The following is a 21,165-nucleotide window of genomic DNA, read 5'->3' on the forward strand; positions in this document are numbered from 1 at the left end:
GTAAAGTAAAGGTGGGACTGCCAGCGAGGAGGCCAGGTAAAGTAAAGGTGGGACTGCCAGCGAGGAGGCCAGGTAAAGTAAAGGTGGGACTGCCAGCGAGGAGGCCAGGTAAAGTAAAGGTGGGACTGCCAGCGAGGAGGCCAGGTAAAGTAAAGGTGGGACTGCCAGCGAGGATGCCAGGTGAAGTAAAGGTGGGACTGTAAGCGAGGAGGCCAGGTAAAGTAAAGGTGGGACTGCCAGCGAGGAGGCCAGGTAAAGTAAAGGTGGGACTGCCAGCGAGGAGGCCAGGTAAAGTAAAGGTGGGACTGCCAGCGAGGAGGCCAGGTAAAGTAAATGTGGGACTGCCAGCGAGGAGGCCAGGTAAAGTAAAGGTGGGACTGCCAGAGAGGAGGCCAGGTAAAGTAAAGGTGGGTCTGCCAGCGAGGAGGCCAGGTAAAGTATAGGTGGGACTGTCAGCGAGGAGGCCAGGTAAAGTAAAGGTGGGACTGTCAGCGAGGAGGCCAGGTAAAGTAAAGGTGGGACTGTCAGCGAGGAGGCCAGGTAAAGTATAGGTGGGACTGTCAGCGAGGAGGCCAGGGAAAGTAAAGGTGGGACTGTCAGCGAGGAGGCCAGGTAAAGTATAGGTGGGACTGCCAGCGAGGAGGCCAGGTAAAGTAAAGGTGGGACTGCCAGCGAGGAGGCCAGGTAAAGTAAAGGTGGGACTGCCAGCGAGGAGGCCAGGTAAAGTAAAGATGGGACTGCCAGCGAGGAGGCCAGGTAAAGTAAAGGTGGGACTGCCAGCGAGGAGGCCAGGTAAAGTAAAGGTGGGACTGTCAGCGAGGAGGCCAGGTAAAGTAAAGGTGGGACTGTCAGCGAGGAGGCCAGGTAAAGTAAAGGTGGGACTGTCAGCGAGGAGGCCAGGTAAAGTATAGGTGGGACTGTCAGCGAGGAGGCCAGGGAAAGTAAAGGTGGGACTGTCAGCGAGGAGGCCAGGTAAAGTATAGGTGGGACTGTCAGCGAGGAGGCCAGGGAAAGTAAAGGTAGGACTGCCACCGAGGAGGCCAGGGAAAGTAAAGGTGGGACTGTCAGCGAGGAGGCCAGGGAAAGTAAAGGTGGGACTGCCAGCGAGGAGGCCAGGTAAAGTAAAGGTGGGACTGCCAGCGAGGAGGCCAGGGAAAGTAAAGGTGGGACTGCCAGCGAGGAGGCCAGGTAAAGTAAAGATGGGACTGCCAGCGAGGAGGCCAGGTAAAGTAAAGGTGGGACTGCCAGCGAGGAGTCCAGGTAAAGTAAAGGTGGGACTGTCAGCGAGGAGGCCAGGTAAAGTAAAGGTGGGACTGCCAGAGAGGAGGCCAGGTAAAGTAAAGATAGGACTGCCAGCGAGGAGGCCAGGTAAAGTAAAGGTGGGACTGCCAGAGAGGAGGCCAGGTAAAATATAAGTGGGACTGCCAGCGAGGAGGCCAGGTAAAGTATAAGTGGGACTGCCAGCGAGGAGGCCAGGTAAAGTATAGGTGGGACTGCCAGTGAGGAGGCCAGGTAAAGTAAAGATAGGACTGCCAGCGAGGAGGCCAGGTAAAGTAAAGGTGGGACTGCCAGCGAGGAGGCAAGGTAAAGTAAAGGTGGGACTGCCAGCGAGGAGGCCAGGTAAAGTATAAGTGGGACTGCCAGCGAGGACGCCAGGTAAAGTAAAGGTGGGACTGCCAGCGAGGAGGCCAGGTAAAGTATAAGTGGGACTGCCAGCGAGGAGGCCAGGTAAAGTAAAGGTGGGACTGCCAGCGAGGAGGCCAGGTAAAGTATAAGTGGGACTGCCAGCGAGGAGGCCAGGTAAAGTATAAGTGGGACTGCCAGCGAGGAGGCCAGGTAAAGTAAAGGTGGGACTGCCAGCGAAGAGGCCAGGTAAAGCATAGGTGGGACTGCCAGCGAGGAGGCCAGGTAAAGTATAAGTGGGACTGCCAGCGAGGAGGCCAGGTAAAGTATAGGTGGGACTGCCAGCGAGGAGGCCAGGTAAAGTAAAGGTGGGACTGCCAGCGAGGAGGCCAGGTAAAGTAAAGATAGGACTGCCAGCGAGGAGGCCAGGTAAAGTAAAGGTGGGACTGCCACCGAGGAGGCCAGGTAAAGTAAAGTTGGGACTGCCAGAGAGGAGGCCAGGTAAAGCATAGGTGGGACTGCCAGCGAGGAGGCCAGGTAAAGTATAAGTGGGACTGCCAGCGAGGAGGCCAGGTAAAGTATAAGTGGGACTGCCAGCGAGGAGGCCAGGTAAAGTATAGTTGGGACTGCCAGCGAGGAGGCCAGGTAAAGTAAAGGTGGGACTGCCAGCGAGGAGGCCAGGTAAAGCATAGGTGGGACTGCCAGCGAGGAGGCCAGGTAAAGTATAAGTGGGATTGCCAGCGAGGAGGCCAGGTAAAGTATAGGTGGGACTGCCAGCGAGGAGGCCAGGTAAAGTAAAGGTGGGACTGCCAGCGAGGAGGCCAGGTAAAGTATAGGTGGGACTGCCAGCGAGGAGGCCAGGTAAAGCATAGGTGGGACTGCCAGCGAGGAGGCCAGGTAAAGTATAAGTGGGACTGCCAGCGAGGAGGCCAGGTAAAGCATAGGTGGGACTGCCAGCGAGGAGGCCAGGTAAAGCATAGGTAGGACTGCCAGCGAGGAGGCCAGGTAAAGTATAAGTGGGACTGCCAGCGAGGAGGCCAGGTAAAGCATAGGTGGGACTGCCAGAGAGGAGGCCAGGTAAAGTATAGGTGGGACTGCCAGCGAAGAGGCCAGGTAAAGTAAAGGTGGGACTGCCAGCGAGGAGGCCAGGTAAAGTAAAGGTGGGACTGCCAGCGAGGAGGCCAGGTAAAGTATAGGTGGGACTGCCAGCGAGGAGGCCAGGTAAAGTAAAGGTGGGACTGTCAGCGAGGAGGCCAGGTAAAGAATAGGTGGGACTGCCAGCGAATAGGCCAGGTAAAGTATTGGTGGGACTGCCAGCGAGGAGGCCAGGTAAATTAAAGGTGGGACTGACAGCGAGGAGGCCAGGTAAAGTATAGGTGGGACTGCCAGCGAGGAGGCCAGGTAATGTATTGGTGGGACTGCCAGCGAGGAGGCCAGGTAAAGTAAATGTGGGACTGCAAGCGAGGAGGCCAGGTAAAGTATAGGTGGGACTGCCAGCGAGGAGGCCAGGTAAAGTATAGGTGGGACTGCCAGCGAGGAGGCCAGGTAAAGTATAGGTGGGACTGCCAGCGAGGAGGCCAGGTAAAGTAAAGGTGGGACTGTCAGCGAGGAGGCCAGGTAAAGTAAATGTGGGACTGCCAGCGAGGAGGCCAGGTAAAGTATAGGTGGGACTGCCAGCGAGGAGGCCAGGTAAAGTAAATGTGGGACTGCCAGCGAGGAGGCCAGGTAAAGTATAGGTGGGACTGCCAGCGAGGAGGCCAGGTAAATTATAGGTGGGACTGTCAGCGAGGAGGCCAGGTAAAGTAAATGTGGGACTGCCAGCGAGGAGGCCAGGTAAAGTATAGGTGGGACTGCCAGCGAGGAGGCCAGGTAAAGTATAGGTGGGACTGCCAGCGAGGAGGCCAGGTAAAGTATAGGTGGGACTGCCAGCGAGGAGGCCAGGTAAAGTATAGGTGGGACTGCCAGCGAGGAGGCCAGGTAAAGTATAGGTGGGACTGCCAGCGAGGAGGCCAGGTAAAGTAAAGGTGGGACTGTCAGCGAGGAGGCCAGGTAAAGTAAAGGTGGGACTGCCAGCGAGGAGGCCAGGTAAAGTAAAGGTGGGACTGCCAGCGAGGAGGCCAGGTAAAGTAAAGGTGGGACTGTCAGCGAGGAGGCCAGGTAAAGTAAAGGTGGGACTGCCAGCGAGGAGGCCAGGTAAAGTAAAGGTGGGACTGCCAGCGAGGAGGCCAGGTAAAGTAAAGGTGGGACTGTCAGCGAGGAGGCCAGGTAAAGTAAAGGTGGGACTGCCAGCGAGGAGGCCAGGTAAAGTAAAGGTGGGACTGTCAGCGAGGAGGCCAGGTAAAGTAAAGGTGGGACTGCCAGCGAGGAGGCCAGGTAAAGTAAAGGTGGGACTGCCAGCGAGGAGGCCAGGTAAAGTAAAGGTGGGACTGCCAGCGAGGAGGCCAGGTAAAGTATAGGTGGGACTGTCAGCGAGGAGGCCAGGTAAAGTATAGGTGGGACTACCAGCGAGGAGGCCAGGTAAAGTAAAGGTGGGACTGCCAGCGAGGAGGCCAGGTAAAGTAACGGTGGGACTGTCAGCGAGGAGGCCAGGTAAAGTATAGGTGGGACTGCCAGCGAGGAGGCCAGGTAAAGTATAGGTGGGACTGCCAGCGAGGAGGCCAGGTAAAGTATAGGTGAGACTGCCAGCGAGGAGGCCAGGTAAAGTATAGGTGGGACTGCCAGCGAGGAGGCCAGGTAAAGTATAGGTGGGACTGCCAGCGAGGAGGCCAGGTAAAGTATAGGTGGGACTGCCAGCGAGGAGGCCAGGTAAAGTATAGGTGGGACTGTCAGCGAGGAGGCCAGGTAAAGTATAGGTGGGACTGCCAGCGAGGAGGCCAGGTAAAGTATAGGTGGGACTGCCAGCGAGGAGGCCAGGTAAAGTATAGGTGGGACTGCCAGCGAGGAGGCCAGGTAAAGTATAGGTGGGACTGCCAGCGAGGAGGCCAGGTAAAGTATAGGTGGGACTGCCAGCGAGGAGGCCATGTAAAGTAAAGGTGAGACTGCCAGCGAGGAGGCCAGGTAAAGTATAGGTTGGACTGCCAGCGAGGAGGCCAGGTAAAGTAAAGGTGGGACTGCCACCGAGGATGCCAGGTGAAGTAAAGGTGGGACTGCCAGCGAGGATGCCAGGTGAAGTAAAGGTGGGACTGCCACCGAGGATGCCAGGTGAAGTAAAGGTGGGACTGCCAGCGAGGAGGCCAGGTAAAGTAACGGTGGGACTGTCAGCGAGGAGGCCAGGTAAAGTATAGGTAGGACTGCCAGCGAGGAGGCCAGGTAAAGTAAAGGTGAGACTGCCAGCGAGGAGGCCAGGTAAAGTAACGGTGGGACTGTCAGCGAGGAGGCCAGGTAAAGTAAAGGTGGGACTGCCAGCGAGGAGGCCAGGTAAAGTAAAGGTGAGACTGCCAGCGAGGAGGCCAGGTAAAGTAAAGGTGAGACTGCCAGCGAGGAGGCCAGGTAAAGTAAAGGTGGGACTGCCAGCGAGGAGGCCAGGTAAAGTAAAGGTGAGACTGCCAGCGAGGAGGCCAGGTAAAGTAAAGGTGGGAATGCCAGCGAGGAGGCCAGGTAAAGTATAGGTGGGACTGCCAGCGAGGAGGCCAGGTAAAGTAAAGGTGAGACTGTCAGCGAGGAGGCCAGGTAAAGTAAAGGTGGGACTGTCAGCGAGGAGGCCAGGTAAAGTAAAGGTGGGACTGCCAGCGAGGAGGCCAGGTGAAGTAAAGGTGGGATTGCCAGCGAGGAGGCCAGGTAAAGTAAAGGTGGGACTGCCAGCGAGGAGGCCAGGTAAAGTAAAGGTGGGACTGCCAGCGAGGAGGCCAGGTAAAGTATAGGTGGGACTGCCAGCGAGGAGGCCAGGTAAAGTATAAGTGGGACTGCCAGCGAGGAGGCCAGGTAAAGTAAAGGTGGGACTGTCAGCGAGGAGGCCAGGTAAAGTATAGGTGGGACTGCCAGCGAGGAGGCCAGGTAAAGTATAGGTGGGACTGCCAGCGAGGAGGCCAGGTAAAGTATAGGTGGGACTGCCAGCGAGGAGGCCAGGTAAAGTAAAGGTGGGACTGCCAGCGAGGAGGCCAGGTAAAGTAAAGGTGAGACTGCCAGCGAGGAGGCCAGGTAAAGTAAAGGTGGGACTGCCAGCGAGGAGGCCAGGTAAAGTAAAGGTGGGACTGCCGGCGAGGATGCCAGGTGAAGTAAAGGTGGGACTGCCAGCGAGGAGGCCAGGTAAAGTAAAGGTGGGACTGCCAGCGAGGAGGCCAGGTAAAGTAAAGGTGGGACTGCCAGCGAGGAGGCCAGGTAAAGTAAAGGTGGGACTGCCAGAGAGGAGGCCAGGTAAAGTAAAGGTGGGACTGCCAGCGAGGAGGCCAGGTAAAGTAAAGGTGGGACTGCCAGCGAGGAGGCCAGGTAAAGTAAAGGTGGGACTGCCAGCGAGGAGGCCAGGTAAAGTATAGGTGGGACTGCCAGCGAGGAGGCCAGGTAAAGTATAGGTGGGACTGCCAGCGAGGAGGCCAGGTAAAGTATAGGTGGGACTGCCAGCGAGGAGGCCAGGTAAAGTAAAGGTGGGACTGCCAGCGAGGAGGCCAGGTAAAGTATAGGTGGGACTGTCAGCGAGGAGGCCAGGTAAAGTATAGGTGGGACTGCCAGCGAGGAGGCCAGGTAAAGTGTAGGTGGGACTGCCAGCGAGGAGGCCAGGTAAAGTATAGGTGGGACTGCCAGCGAGGAGGCCAGGTAAAGTATAAGTGGGACTGCCAGCGAGGAGGCCAGGTAAAGTAAAGGTGGGACTACCAGCGAGGAGGCCAGGTAAAGTAAAGGTGGGACTGCCAGCGAGGAGGCCAGGTAAAGTAACGGTGGGACTGTCAGCGAGGAGGCCAGGTAAAGTAAAGGTGGGACTGCCAGCGAGGAGGCCAGGTAAAGTATAGGTGGGACTGCCAGCGAGGAGGCCAGGTAAAGTAAAGGTGGGACTGCCAGCGAGGAGGCCAGGTAAAGTATAGGTGGGACTGCCAGCGAGGAGGCCAGGTAAAGTAAAGGTGGGACTGCCAGCGAGGAGGCCAGGTAAAGTATAGGTGGGACTGCCAGCGAGGAGGCCAGGTAAAGTAAAGGTGGGACTGCCAGCGAGGAGGCCAGGTAAAGTAAAGGTGGGAGTGCCAGCGAGGAGGCCAGGTAAAGTAAAGGTGGGACTGTCAGCGACGAGGCCAGGTAAACTAAAGGTGGGACTGCCAGCGAGGAGGCCAGGTAAAGTAAAGGTGGGACTGCCAGCGAGGAGGCCAGGTAAAGTAAAGGTTTGACTGTCAGCGACTAGGCCAGGTAAAGTAAAGGTGGGACTGCCAGCGAGGAGGCCAGGTAAAGTAAAGGTGGGACTGCCAGCGAGGAGGCCAGGTAAAGTATAGGTGGGACTGCCAGCGAGGAGGCCAGGTAAAGTAAAGGTGGGACTGCCAGCGAGGAGGCCAGGTAAAGTATAGGTGGGACTGCCAGCGAGGAGGCCAGGTAAAGTATAGGTGGGACTGCCAGCGAGGAGGCCAGGTAAAGTAAAGGTGGGACTGCCAGCGAGGAGGCCAGGTAAAGTAAAGGGGCTGCAGCGGTGATGACGCCGCAGATAAATTCTGCATATCTGCTGTTAGACAGGCACGCAGACGGTGAACTGACATGGGAATTTTATAATTCTCAAACAGCAGCGGTCAATGCTACTCCATGAGATAGTCGTGAGTGAGACTTGTGTTTCCGATACGATGGTGGGAGACTGAAGTCTTTCAAACATTACAACGATGATAAGAAACCAAAACAAGATTTGACAGAATGCAATTTGTTATGGATCAGCTGAGCCTAATGTTGTTGCCAATGTTGCGAAGTTGTCTAGAGATTACTGAAAAATAGTCTGAGAATGGAATACCAACATTTGAAATGAGGTCAGAAACAGGTGACCGAGTAGCAGAGTCCGTCTTCTCGTTGACCTGAACATCTACCACCTCAAGGAAGGTGAGGTGGCTCTTGATCTAGGGAATTGGATCTGTGCTCCGGTTCCCTGAATTAAGCCTGAATTCCTTCCACATTCACCCCTCTCCCCCCCGCAAAGGCGCTGCATACTACTATGGGTTTAGCGGTCCCCGTTGATAATAATAATAATAATAATAATAATAATAATAATAATAATAATAATAATGAACATCTACATGACCAGCAACCCAGAAGAAAATAACGTCATTATTTTTACCAGAAAAACTGTACAACCAAAGTTGTACATACGAAGAACGAGGGAATGAGGAGAATATTTTTTTGAATAGTCTGTAAAGTACTAATGGTGTCTGAAACTACTATGAATAATGAGGTAGTCCTGGATGCAATATGCGTGACAGTCATGTAACCTGCATACAGCTATGAAAATGTTAGCTAAGAGTTATAAATGACTTCGTACAACCCTGTAAGGAAAAACTACTGCAAACCCAACACCGTCAGAATGAGACTGGAATGTTTAAGAAAAAGGGAGTTAGAAGTTATGATAGGTAATTAAGCTTTCGCACACGAAAGTGTGGAAAAACAGACGCGAATCGTAGGAACTTTCCAAGGAAAGGGGAAAAGTTAGTTACTGGATGGATATACAAACTGGGTAAATGGAGAGAAGCCAAGAATGAATACGAAGACAAGAAGGACAGCAGGTTAAGTAACAATTTCACATGATAATGAACAGGTGAGAGAGAAATCTCACCTGTTAACAAGCAGGTAGAGGAAAACACCTATTAAAAAGTAAGTGGCGCAGCACACACACCAGATAAGAATCAAGGAGGCAAAACACCTGACAATAAGTAGTGGATACCAACACCCCTGATAAAAGAGGTGAGGCAAGATACTCACCTGATTACAGCAAGATTAGGGAAGAGCCATCTTAGAGAGGTGAGGTTGAAGACTCGGTACATGAGAAGATGATGTGTTATCTCTCTCAGACCAGGGAAGGTATACCGTCCCAGAAGGTCGACGGAGGTGTTGTCTCGCTGTCCAACAAAGTTCATATCTTAGTAAACATCTGAAATGAAATTATGTTAGCACAATTTCTAGGATATTTATAGTGAACAACATTTCTGCTGGAATTTCAGTTCCAGAGGCTGTTCTCAGGGCCTCCAAGATTGCTTTGGGCCCCCTGATGGTAGGCTGAGGCCCCTGCGGGCAGGCTAAGGCCCCTGCGGGCAGGCTGAGGCCTCTGGGGGCAGGCTAAGACCCTTGGGGCAGGCTGAGGCCGCTTGTGGCAGGCTAAGATCCCTGGGGGCAGGCTGAGGCCTCTGGTGGCAGGCTGAGGTCCCTGGGGGCAGGCTGAGGCCTCTTGTGGCAGGCTGAGGCCCCTGGGGGCAGGCTGAGGCCTCTGGTGGCAGGCTAAGATCCCTGGGGGCCGGCTGAGGCCGCTGGTGGCAGGCTGACGCCCCTGTGGCAGGCTAAGACCCCTGGAGGCAGGCCAAGACCCCTGGGGGCTGGCTGAGGCCCCTGGGGGCAGGCTGAGGTCCCTGGGGGCAGGCTGAGGCCTCTGGTGGCAGGCTGAGGCCCCTGGGGGCAGGCTGAGGCCTATGGGGGCAGGCTGAGGCCTCTGGGGGCAGGCTGAGGCCTATGGGGCCAGGCTGAGGCCTCTGGTGGCAGGCTGAGGCCTCTGGTGGCAGGCTGAGGCCCCTGGGGGCAGGCTGAGGCCTCTGGTGGCAGGCTGAGGCCTCTGGTGGCAGGCTGAGGCCTCTGGTGGCAGGCTGAGGCCTCTGGTGGCAGGCTGAGGCCTCTGGTGGCAGGCTGAGGCCTCTGGTGGCAGGCTGAGGCCTCTTGTGGCAGGCTGAGACCTCTGGTGGCAGGCTGAGGCCTCTGGTGGCAGGCTTAGGCCTCTGGTGGCAGGCTTAGGCCTCTTGTGGCAGGCTGAGGTCCCTGGTGGCAGGCTGAGGCCCCTGGTGGCAGGCTTAGGCTTCTCTCAAAACTAAGAATTTGAAGTCGTATAAAACTACTAATAAACTCACAAACGCTGTATTTCGTGTACAACAGAATAACCAGATATTTTATACATATTCTTCATAGATTTTAAAAATTTTGTTGACGTATAACTATACAAGGGCTTAATTTTTAAACGTTTAATAAGATCTTTCAATGTAAAATAAATTCTTATATTAATATTTACTTAGACAACTTAGTGATATGAGTTTTTCTGTTTTTTTTTTTTTTTGTCTGTAAAAATTTCTAATAACAGTATCGAAATTAGTTTCTCTGGCAATGATTGAGTCAGTGATCAGTCCGGGTTTGATTCCCGGTGGGGTGGAAACATTTCAACGCGTTTCCTTACAGTTGTTGTCCTGTTCACTAGCTTTTGACACAGTAGACCACGGCATCCTACTCCACAAACTTGACCATTACGGTATAAGAGGCCATGCGCTTGCATATTTCAAATCTTACCTTACTAATAGGTATCAGTATGTCACCATTAAAGACACAGCATCAACAACACAGCCACTTGATACTGGAGTTCCGCAGGGAAGTGTCCTTGGTCCCCTGCTCTTCCTAATATACATCAATGACCTTCCAAACGTATCCCAACACCTGAAACCCATTCTCTTTGCTGACGACACGACTTATGTCATCTCTCACCCTAATCTTGCCACCCTCAACACCATTGTTAATGAGGAGCTGATCAAAATATAGACTTGGATGACAGCCAATAAACTTACATTTAACACTGACAAAACCTACTATATTGATTGGTAGCAGAGCAGGTGTTGCACAACTTAACATTAAGATCGACAACACTCTAATTACCAGACATAATGAGGGCAAATTCCTAGGCCTATACCTTGACAACAACCTGAATTTCAGCACCCGTATCCAACACATAACAAAAAAAGTATCCAAAACGGTTGGGATCCTCTCCAAGATACGATGCTACGTGCCGCAAAATGCCCTTCTCACACTATACCACTCACTTATTTATCCATACCTCACCTATGGAAATAAATGGTATAAAATACCGACACAATGGAAATATAAACACAAATGCAGTATAATGTGATCCTTTATTGACAACGTTTCACCCACACAGTGGGCTTTTTCAAGTCACACACGGATCTACCTGGGGTTGGAAGGTACGGGAGTATTTATAGTCATGTTCAGAATGTTGAGGTCAGGTGGAGAATGCTGCATCTGATGATCTACCGGGTGGGGTTACAGAGTCTTGGGTAGCTAGGCAGGGGTATTGGACAAGTTGTGAGTAGACCTTCTGCAGTGTTCTATGTTCTTATGTGGGATAGCGATGAAGAAGTTTCTTGGCGAGTGGTTCAGCTATGTTATAGAAGCCATTGTTCTGGTTGAAATTGTTGGTTATAGAGATAAGCGATGATTCCAGGATTCTTCTGTATTGAGTGTTGTCTTCTGTGGCTATAAGTCTTGAGTTTCTGTAGTTGATTAAATGGTTGTGTGAATTGCGATGTTGTACACAGGCATTCCTTGTATCGTCAGTCCTGCTTGCATATTGGTGTTCTGAAATACGTGTTTGGAGGTCTCTTGATGTTTCGCCCACATATAATTTGTTGCAGTCATTACAAGGGATTATGTATACCCCTGCAGAGGATGGAGGCTTGTCCTGTCTACTACTGGTGATGTCCTTGATGGTCGTGGTTGTGGAGGTAGATACTTGGAATGATGTTTTGGCAAAGACGTTGGAAACATGTTTGGCAATGGAGTTGGTGGGAAGGACTATGTATCTCTTCTCGGCAGTGTCTTCTCTGGGTGTGTTGAAGATGTTTAATGCCCGCCGTCTGCAGTCTCTGATGAAGTGACGAGGATAGTGGAGTTTAGAAAATACTTGTTCAATTATAGTGCATTCTTCCTCAAGAAACTCGTTGCTGCAGATTCTGAGTGCACGCAGGAAGAAGCCTATAATTACACCACGTTTGGTTTTGGTGTCGTGGTGAGAGTAGAAGTGGAGAAGATCGTTTTGGTTGGTGGGTTTTCGATAGACTTTAAAACGAAGTTCGTGGTCAGCTTTGCAGAGCAGAACATCAAGGAAAGGAAGAGTGTTGTCGACTTCTTCTTCAAGTGTGAACTGGATTGAAGGCTCGACCTGGTTGAGCTTGTCTTGGAGAGCTTGAACGTTGAAGCGTTTAGGAGTTATGAGGAGAATGTCGTCAACATAACGGAGCCAGGTGACAGACGAAGGAATAATGGTGGAGAAACGTTCGGCTTCTAGATGTTCCATGTATAGGTTCGCCAGGACTGCACTGAGTGGCGAACCCATGGGTAGTCCAAAAGTCTGCTGAAAGAGGTGATTTTCGAAAGAGAAACACGTAAAGCCAACACATAGTTCAACATGGTCGATGAAATCGCTGGCTGGAATGGGAAGATCAAGTGAATCGTCAATTTTCCTGCGCAAGAGATCGATGGCTTGTGTAGTAGGTACTTTGGTGAATAGGGAAGTCACGTCAAGGCTGGAAAGTTTCTTGTTCCTGATGTTGATGTTGCGAATGCGATTGAGAAGATCACCTGAGTGTTTGAGATGTGCTGGACTGATAGTGCCCAAGAGTTTAGAGAGGTGTTTGGCGAGAATTCCTGAGAGCTGATGGGGAGCACTGCCTATTCCCGAGGATATGGGCCTCAGTGGGATACCAGGCTTGTGAGTCTTTGGCAGGCCGTACATTCTGGCAGGTCTGGGGTTGCTGGGCATGGTGTGCAGAAGTTTCTTCCCTTGTTCTGAGCCCCTCAGAATGCGGCGAGTCCTTTGAAGAAAAGTTTTAGTAAGGTTGTCCACTTGGTTAGTTGTGAGAGGTTTGTAGGTATCTGGGTCATTAAGTAGATTGAGCATTTTGTTCCTGTAATCGTCAGTGTTCATGATAACAACACCACCTCCTTTATCAGCGGTGGTGACCCTGATGGTCGTGTCTTCTGCTAAACCTTTGAGTGCATTGATGTAACGTCGAGGTATGACTGGGGAGCTGCGTGTTGAGATGGCTGCTGAGATGATGCCTTGAAGATAGCCTTTTTGGAAGTCGGAGTCATTGTGTCTGTAGTTTTTGGCGATGAAATTGAGGTCTTGTTTTGGTTTCGTAATTCCTGTTGCGAATTTGAGGCCTAAGCTGAGGGCTTCAGTTTCTGTGGTTGACAGTGGACGAGATGAAAGATTTTGAATAATTTCAGGTCTTCCTAAACTTTTCCAATTACTATTTCAATTTCAACTAGAACAATGGCTTCTATAACATAGCTGAACCACTCGCCAAGAAACTTCTTCATCGTTATCCCACATAAGAACATAGAACACTGCAGAAGGTCTACTCACAACTTGTCCAATACCCCTGCCTAGCTACCCAAGACTCTGTAACCAAACCCGGTAGATCATCAGATGCAGCATTCTCCACCTGACCTCAACATTCTGAACATGACTATAAATACTCCCGTACCTTCCAACCCCAGGTAGATCCGTGTGTGACTTGAAAAAGCCCACTGTGTGGGTGAAACGTTGTCAATAAAGGATCACATTATACTGCGTTTGTGTTTATATTTCCATACCTCACCTATGCTATTTGTGCTTAAGGATCAACTGCAGCAACACACCTAAAGCCAATAATAACCCAACAAAAAGCTGCAGTAAGAATAATCACCAAATCCCATCCCTGGCAACACACCCCCCTACTCTTCATAGACCTAAACTTACTCCCTGTTCAGTACATCCACACTTACTACTGTGCAATCTACATCTACAGGACCTTAAACTCCAATATCAACCTTGACCTAAAACGCTTTCTTGATAGTTGTGACAGATCCCACAGGCACAACACCAGACACAAACATCTCTACGACATTCCCCGTGTCCGACTAAACCTTTACAAAAATTCAATGTATGTCAAAGGCCCTAAAATCTGGAACACCCTACCTGAGAACTCTAGAACTGCAGACACATTCATCATCTTCAAAACTACCATTAGAATCCTGTGATACTCCAATATTGAAACTATGTACTGTGCCAAAACAAAAGCATTCACATTGCTAAACTCACAAACTAGTATTTAGTCACTTAGCCATAATACCAACTTACCTCATAATTTGTAATATTTTAAAATTAAGAATTAAACTAAGTATGCCAGAAATGCCTAGCCATGCTAGGTGTTCTAGTGGTACACTCTGTAATTATTATTATACTACATGTAAACAATACAATAACCAAATTCTGTAAACTCAGCATTGTAATCCTTATAGAGAATAAACTTTGAACTGAATTGAATAGTCGACTGGTGTGGGTGGCATCCTGGGGGACAAGTTTGAGGACAACAATGGAAATAAGACAGACAGTCCTCGATGACGCACTGACTTTCTTGGGTTATACTGGATGGCTAACCCTCCAGGGTTAAAAATCTGAACGAAATCTCATCTTATCTTGCTAAGTCAAGTTTTTGATATATTTTAGCTTGGTAAAAGATTTTTCTGCTGATGCGACTGAAACTGAAATGGTCAATAATATTCTCAAAATAACACAAACATTTGGAAATATATCAAAGTTTGTAGCAGTTCTAAAGGATTGGCAGAGAGCATGCATAGTTCCTTTGTATAAAGGCAAAGGGGATAAAAGAGAGTGCAAAAATTATAGGGGGATAAGTTTGTTGAGTGTACCTGGTAAAGTGTATGGTAGAGTTATAATTGAAAGAATTAAGAGTAAGACGGAGAATAGGATAGCAGATGAACAAGGAGGCTTTAGGAAAGGTAGGGGGTGTGTGGACCAGGTGTTTACAGTGAAACATATAAGTGAACAGTATTTAGATAAGGCTAAAGAGGTCTTTGTGGCATTTATGGATTTGGAAAAGGCGTATGACAGGGTGGATAGGGGGGCAATGTGGCAGATGTTGCAGGTGTATAGTGTAGGAAGTAGGTTACTGAAAGCAGTGAAGAGTTTTTACAAGGATAGTGAGGCTCAAGTTAGAGTATGTAGGAAAGAGGGAAATTTTTTCCCAGTAAAAGTAGGCCTTAGACAAGGATGTGTGATGTCACCGTGGTTGTTTAATATATTTATAGATGGGGTTGTAAGAGAAGTAAATGCGAGGGTCTTGGCAAGAGGCGTGGAGTTAAAAGATAAAGAATCACACACAAAGTGGGAGTTGTCACAGCTGCTCTTTGCTGATGACACTGTGCTCTTGGGAGATTCTGAAGAGAAGTTGCAGAGATTGGTGGATGAATTTGGTAGGGTGTGCAAAAGAAGAAAATTAAAGGTGAATACAGGAAAGAGTAAGGTTATGAGGATAACAAAAAGATTAGGTGATGAAAGATTGAATATCAGATTGGAGGGAGAGAGTATGGAGGAGGTGAACGTATTCAGATATTTGGGAGTGGACGTGTCAGCGGATGGGTCTATGAAAGATGAGGTGAATCATAGAATTGATGAGGGAAAAAGAGTGAGTGGTGCACTTAGGAGTCTGTGGAGACAAAGAACTTTGTCCTTGGAGGCAAAGAGGGGAATGTATGAGAGTATAGTTTTACCAACGCTCTTATATGGGTGTGAAGCGTGGGTGATGAATGTTGCAGCGAGGAGAAGGCTGGAGGCAGTGGAGATGTCATGTCTGAGGGCAATGTGTGGTGTGAATATAATGCAGAGAATTCGTAGTTTGGAAGTTAGGAGGAGGTGCGGGATTACCAAAACTGTTGTCCAGAGGGCTGAGGAAGGGTTGTTGAGGTGGTTCGGACATGTAGAGAGAATGGAGCGAAACAGAATGACTTCAAGAGTGTATCAGTCTGTAGTGGAAGGAAGGCGGGGTAGGGGTCGGCCTAGGAAGGGTTGGAGGGAGGGGGTAAAGGAGGTTTTGTGTGCGAGGGGCTTGGACTTCCAGCAGGCATGCGTGAGCGTGTTTGATAGGAGTGAATGGAGACAAATGGTTTTTAATACTTGACGTGCTGTTGGAGTGTGAGCAAAGTAACATTTATGAAGGGATTCAGGGAAACCGGCAGGCCGGACTTGAGTCCTGGAGATGGGAAGTACAGTGCCTGCACTCTGAAGGAGGGGTGTTAATGTTGCAGTTTAAAAACTGTAGTGTAAAGCACCCTTCTGGCAAGACCGTGATGGAGTGAATGATGGTGAAAGTTTTTCTTTTTCGGCCCACCCTGCCTTGGTGGGAATCGGCCGGTGTGATAATAAAAAAATATATATATATATATATATATATATATATATATATATATATATATATATATATATATATATATATATATATATATATATATATATATACATTAGATCTGGAAATAGAGGAATGTAAAAGTTAGCCACTCTGCCATGAGCTGCTCTGCCTTAAATTCCACTACTGTTACATAGACCATTCTCAGATTTTGTTTTCATGTGACAGGCAGAGACAGGCTCCAATGACTGACTTCAAAATTTCAGAACTTTTGTATTCTACTTAGAAAAAGTTTGACATATTTAATAGTGTACAGAAGTCATTTTGTCACCTTTAAACTTGAAATGTTATAGTATTATGTTATATTATTGCATTATTTCACCTCGATGCTGGCGAGGGGCTCTTGATCCAGGGAATTGGATTTATCATCCACTTGCATGGATCGAATTTTAATGCATCTCATTCCACTGGCGCTAAAACCTATTGACCAAATTGATGGAAAATTTCACAGGTTTAGCCTGCATAGTTGCAAATGTTGTTGGATTCTGAGCAATTACTAGACAACTAGCTACTCTAGTTACTGCTCTAAATTCTCAGTTCTGATGTGTTTCCCTCAGAGGAAACAATATCTTGATGTTAGGCTGTGTAGGATACATCTGCCAATTTTATAAATCAAATTGGCTTCTGTGAAATAATTGGAGAATGTCTCTTCTGATCAGAATTAAGTCACAGTGATGACTGTATTTAATTATCGTAGATTAAATCAACTTAATATTCTATGTATACTAACACTACACAAAACTTACTTTCTACTTTCTTAAAAGCTAGTCAATCTTAGAGAAAAGTTTGGATTGATTTGGTTGATCAAATTTTGCTTTTCTGTGAGAAACTGCAAAAGTTTAAACACTTCATTTCATGCGATATTTTTTTTGACTGTCATAAACTAGCTGTCATAAACTGTCATAAACTGTCATAAACATGCTGATAACTAGTTAATGAAACTTCTGACAGACTTCAAGTTAATACGCTTGCATATTTTAGGAAGTTTTTTTTTTTTTTGGTCTCTTAGAGAAGTGTGACTTTGATTTGGACCGAGTTCGTCCTAATTTACCATTTTTAGTGAAGAAATTTGAATATTGATTTTGATATGATGGTGTGTAAATCTCTCTTCTGATTACCTCCAATTCCTCAACGCTAATATTTAACAGGATTAGCAACTTATGGTGCACTCTGCACTATTCGAATCTCCAGCACAGTTTCCTGGGGGTTACGGAATACGAAGATGCTTTTATCGGATCACGAGGCGACCGAAATATATCTAATTGAGATTGTATGGGCTCTGAATACAGAGAATTCCTACTACACCTGAAAGGGACTGTGTTACTGACAGATACCTCGTTTTACTCACGGGTAACAGCCATCAAAGTCTCACAAGCACTGAAGACGAGTGTCATCAGCACTTCATTCCTTGCTTCCAAAACCATACAGGTTAAAACATGCAAAGATGACACAGCCACAGGAGCATCAGTGTTGTTATGCATATTGCATCCAGACCTATCTCACCATTCGTAGTACTTTCAGATTCCTTTAGTACTTTACATCCCTTCCAAAAATTTGATTCTCCTAATCCCCTCATTTTCCGTATACAAGTTTGGTTGCGCCGTATTTCTGGTAAAAACATATATCGTACTCTGCTGAGTCCCTGTACATATGAATGTTTGGGGCAACGACCCAGCAGACTCTCCTGTGCGGTCAGCTGCTCATGGCCACACTTCACATAGTGGTATACCATTCTCTGATTATTTTGCAGTAATTGATACATAAATTGTATTCTGTCAAACCTTGTTTGAGTTTTTGGTCTTCTTATTATCACTGTCATGCTTGGGAGTCTACACTCTGGTCTTGGTATTGGACACACACATCTCACTCATGTGTATCTCATGGAGAAGCGTTCAACACCACTCTGAGTATTGTCAAGTTCCATTATCATTTCACTGTCTACTAATATACTGTCTTGTCTACCAGCAGACACGCAGAATTTACCTCCAACGTCATCACTGCTCTAATGAATTTACTTTATCTTCCCTCCTCACCGACAGTCCCATCTTTGACACAAACTCCCTTTTTGACGTTTTACCAGTGACAGCCTTACTACACAAACTTTGATTATATTTTTCCTTTAGCATTCCCCACTAACTTTACTGACTCTACGTCTTGCATACTCCTAACCCTCTCTAGTTTCTGATCTTAGCATATTTCATCTTTACGACATCTTAACCTGCAGCACTGTATGACCCTTGTGGGTTTAGTGTTTAGTTTCGTTTGTTAAAATAATAATAAATAATATTCCTATTAGATGCTGCATAGGTCAGCGGAAAATCGCCGGACTTGTTAATCCCAGGACCGGGGTTGACTTATCCCGTCCATCTTTGTTTAATCATTGGAAAGAAAGTCTAGCACTAGGATCCAGTGGTTGACGGGAATTACCTGCTCCTGGAGAACGAAGTGAAGGTGACCGTCGATAATGCGACAGCGACACAGCTTTTTGAGGGCACTAATGGTATTCCTGAGGTCCATACTGCTGCAAACTGTACAGAAGGAAAACATGTCATTACTGTGTATTAGCAAAAATTTATTATGATCTGGCAATTAAGCCCATTTTTTGTTGTTGTTGAACCTGGAATAATGCAGTGTATAATTGTGTTGAATTTTATTCTTTTAGGTGTTAATATTAATAATCCTGTAGGTGACATTCTGTTACCATGAAGACGGCAGCCAAGTGAGTCACCGATCACCTGTGAATCAAAGACATGAAGTAAATATTACCATGAATGTTGTGCTAACTGCCACGATAAACAAGCTATTATTAACAGAGTATGTGGTGAACTTCTGACTACAGTTAAATAACTCTGTCAATCTAGTACTTACTGGAAGATCATCTATACATACATAAAAAAAAAAAAAAAAAAAATGGTTATAAATGACCATAATTTTTAAAGGGGTGGACCGGTAAGCCAGCGGAAGGCCTCGGTCAGATGACCAAAAGCTCCAAAGGCGGGTCATCATCTGACTAAGACCCGCGTCAGGAAACATTTGTCCTGTTTCCTGACGAACCTTACCTACCTATCTATACATATTGAAATACACAGTGGGTAATTTATCCAAAGACATGACATAGAAGACCGCACTAAAGGTATATGTAATCATTCCACACCAAGTGATATAACTGGTACTTCTTGGATGTTATATGACCAGTTATAACTGCTGACAGATTATCTCGTCCTGTTAGTGCATTACTCTACAGGAAGACTGACTACGATAAACCGTGAATGTTCAGCAATTTCTGTTGATGCCACATTTGCTAAACAGACATACTGTTTCCCAACAGTTGTGGTATGTTACATGTTACGGTGGCTTGTTACTGTCGCACTGGTGACACTAAGACCCCAAAGTCTTAGTAGGAAATAATTTCAGATTTCTAGTAGACCTAAGCAAACAGGTGAGATGTTATTCACAAATCAGTATTATTCACTGAAATTTCCTACTGTCAGAAATGAACCTGAAATAATGTCACACATCCACTATAAAGTTTGATTCTCTAGAGTAGGACGAGAAGGTGATTTTCTTTTGGAAAAGCTTAGCCCTTTGCATCCCACTGCAAGAGCTTACAATGAAGATGCAATGAAGCTCATTATTAGCCATACATTTATAGGTCTAATCTGGATGAGGAATCCCCAGTCCTAGATCCAATAAATTTGAGAGAGAAGAACTAGGTAGCCAAGATTCTATGTGGAATTTCTGTGCCCTGGGATGTTTGCGTTGCACCCTCAGAGGTCCTGAAATTAACGCACAGAAGTTACAGCAGAGTAACACTTATCTTAAACATGTGAATATGCAACTTCCGTGTTCTGTATTTTGTGAGGGTATAAGACCTGACAGTTATTTAAACAGCATCACAAAAACAATCTGGAAGATGATTCAGTTAAGGAAACTCACGATGATGATGGGAATAATGACATTGTGAAGGATTTGGTTCATTAAATTTTATTTTTTAGTGTTAGGGTAAGGATTAAATTATTAGGGTGTTAGGAATATTCCTATAGCTCTCGTTTGGTCTTCGTTATGTTCTCAAGATACTGCTCCAACATTACTAGTAGTTATTTTGGCTATAGTAAAGATATTATCCGTACTATCATAGGTAGAATAATTGGATAATTATCTCAGACTCCAATTCAAAATATATGTATGCTTTAGGGAACTAATGGAAAGAACGCAGGGAAAGAGATAGACGAGTGTATCTCAGTACCTGAAACTACCAGGCCAATGATGACAGTGTTAGGAACTCCAGCAAATACTGACACCTAGACAGTGATGACATTGTTAGAAACATCACTAGATACCGACACTGGGTCAATGAAGACGATATTAGAAATATCCCCTGATGTTGACACTGGAGCAATGGTCACCGAGTGTAGAAATAGGTAACAACAAATGGTCATAAATTAGCCTAGTTGTGCAAACGAATAACAGATGAGCGGGTAGATATAAAAAAAAACACACAAACTCGAGTTCACACACACACACACACACACCAAAGCCAGGAACTGTGATTCGACCCCCGCAACCACAACTAGGTGAGTACTCACGAACACACACATACACACACACACACAAACCCGATAAAGCAGAAACACTGTCATTGTTATTCATTCAATCACTCCTCTTCTTGGAGCGGTGAAGAGGCTATCGGTCTGAGGAATTAGACTTTTAGGTCTTCTTCGTCAGACCGATAGCCAATTCCCTCTTCCCTATCCCATCCTCCCCATCACCCCTTTCCCCTCCTCTCTTCATCCCTCCACTTTCCCTTTCCTGTTTCTGCCTTTGAGGTTGTTCCCTCAGGCTCTGTAGTTCCTAGACCTAAGAAGGTGTTCCGGGATCTATCTCTTTCCATTGAGGTTCTTGGTGGTAGTGTAGTTTGCTGTGGAATCTGGATCATCTAGAGATCCCGATCCCTCTCCGGTCTACCACGGGGGTGTGGGGAGGGAAGGCTTAGGGTGTCTTTCAGATGACGGGTGTATCTCTGAAGGCTGCATATCGGATTCCATGAGGTGGTGACCGATGGAGGTATGCTTTGTGGGGGGTTTCTGACCGCCCTCCCTTTTGTCCACTGAGGTGGCTCGGCAGATGTGAGTTGCTATCCCGGAGTGCTGGTTTACTGGGTTGAAGGGTAGGATATGACACAGGTTCCATGCCGCATCTGCATTACCCACTGCACTGAGGTTGTCCTCTTGGGCATAGAAGGGGAAACTTGTGGCCCTTTGCCCTTGGTAGCGGTCCCTCCACACTTTCTCACCCCTTGTTTTCTTTTTCCTTTTTTTCTTTGCTCTTTTCTTTTTTTTTTTTCTTAAAAAGAAAAGAGAAACTT

General features: G+C 47.5%; 1 protein-coding gene across 1 annotated transcript in view; it reads right to left on the minus strand.

The window, feature by feature from the left end:
• Positions 1-21,165, minus strand: part of LOC128690675 (insulin-like peptide receptor) — a 646,235-nt gene that overhangs the window by 439,673 nt on the left and 185,397 nt on the right. Inside the window, exons 3-4 of the mRNA XM_070088152.1 lie at positions 18,228-18,328; positions 8,491-8,627 (exon numbers count right to left, since the gene is read on the minus strand). Of these exons, the coding sequence (XP_069944253.1) occupies positions 8,491-8,627; positions 18,228-18,328 (238 nt within the window). The remainder of the gene's footprint in view (positions 1-8,490; positions 8,628-18,227; positions 18,329-21,165) is intronic.

The sequence above is a fragment of the Cherax quadricarinatus genome, chromosome 24, assembly GCF_038502225.1.
Source record: "Cherax quadricarinatus isolate ZL_2023a chromosome 24, ASM3850222v1, whole genome shotgun sequence".
NCBI classification, from domain to species: domain Eukaryota; kingdom Metazoa; phylum Arthropoda; class Malacostraca; order Decapoda; family Parastacidae; genus Cherax; species Cherax quadricarinatus.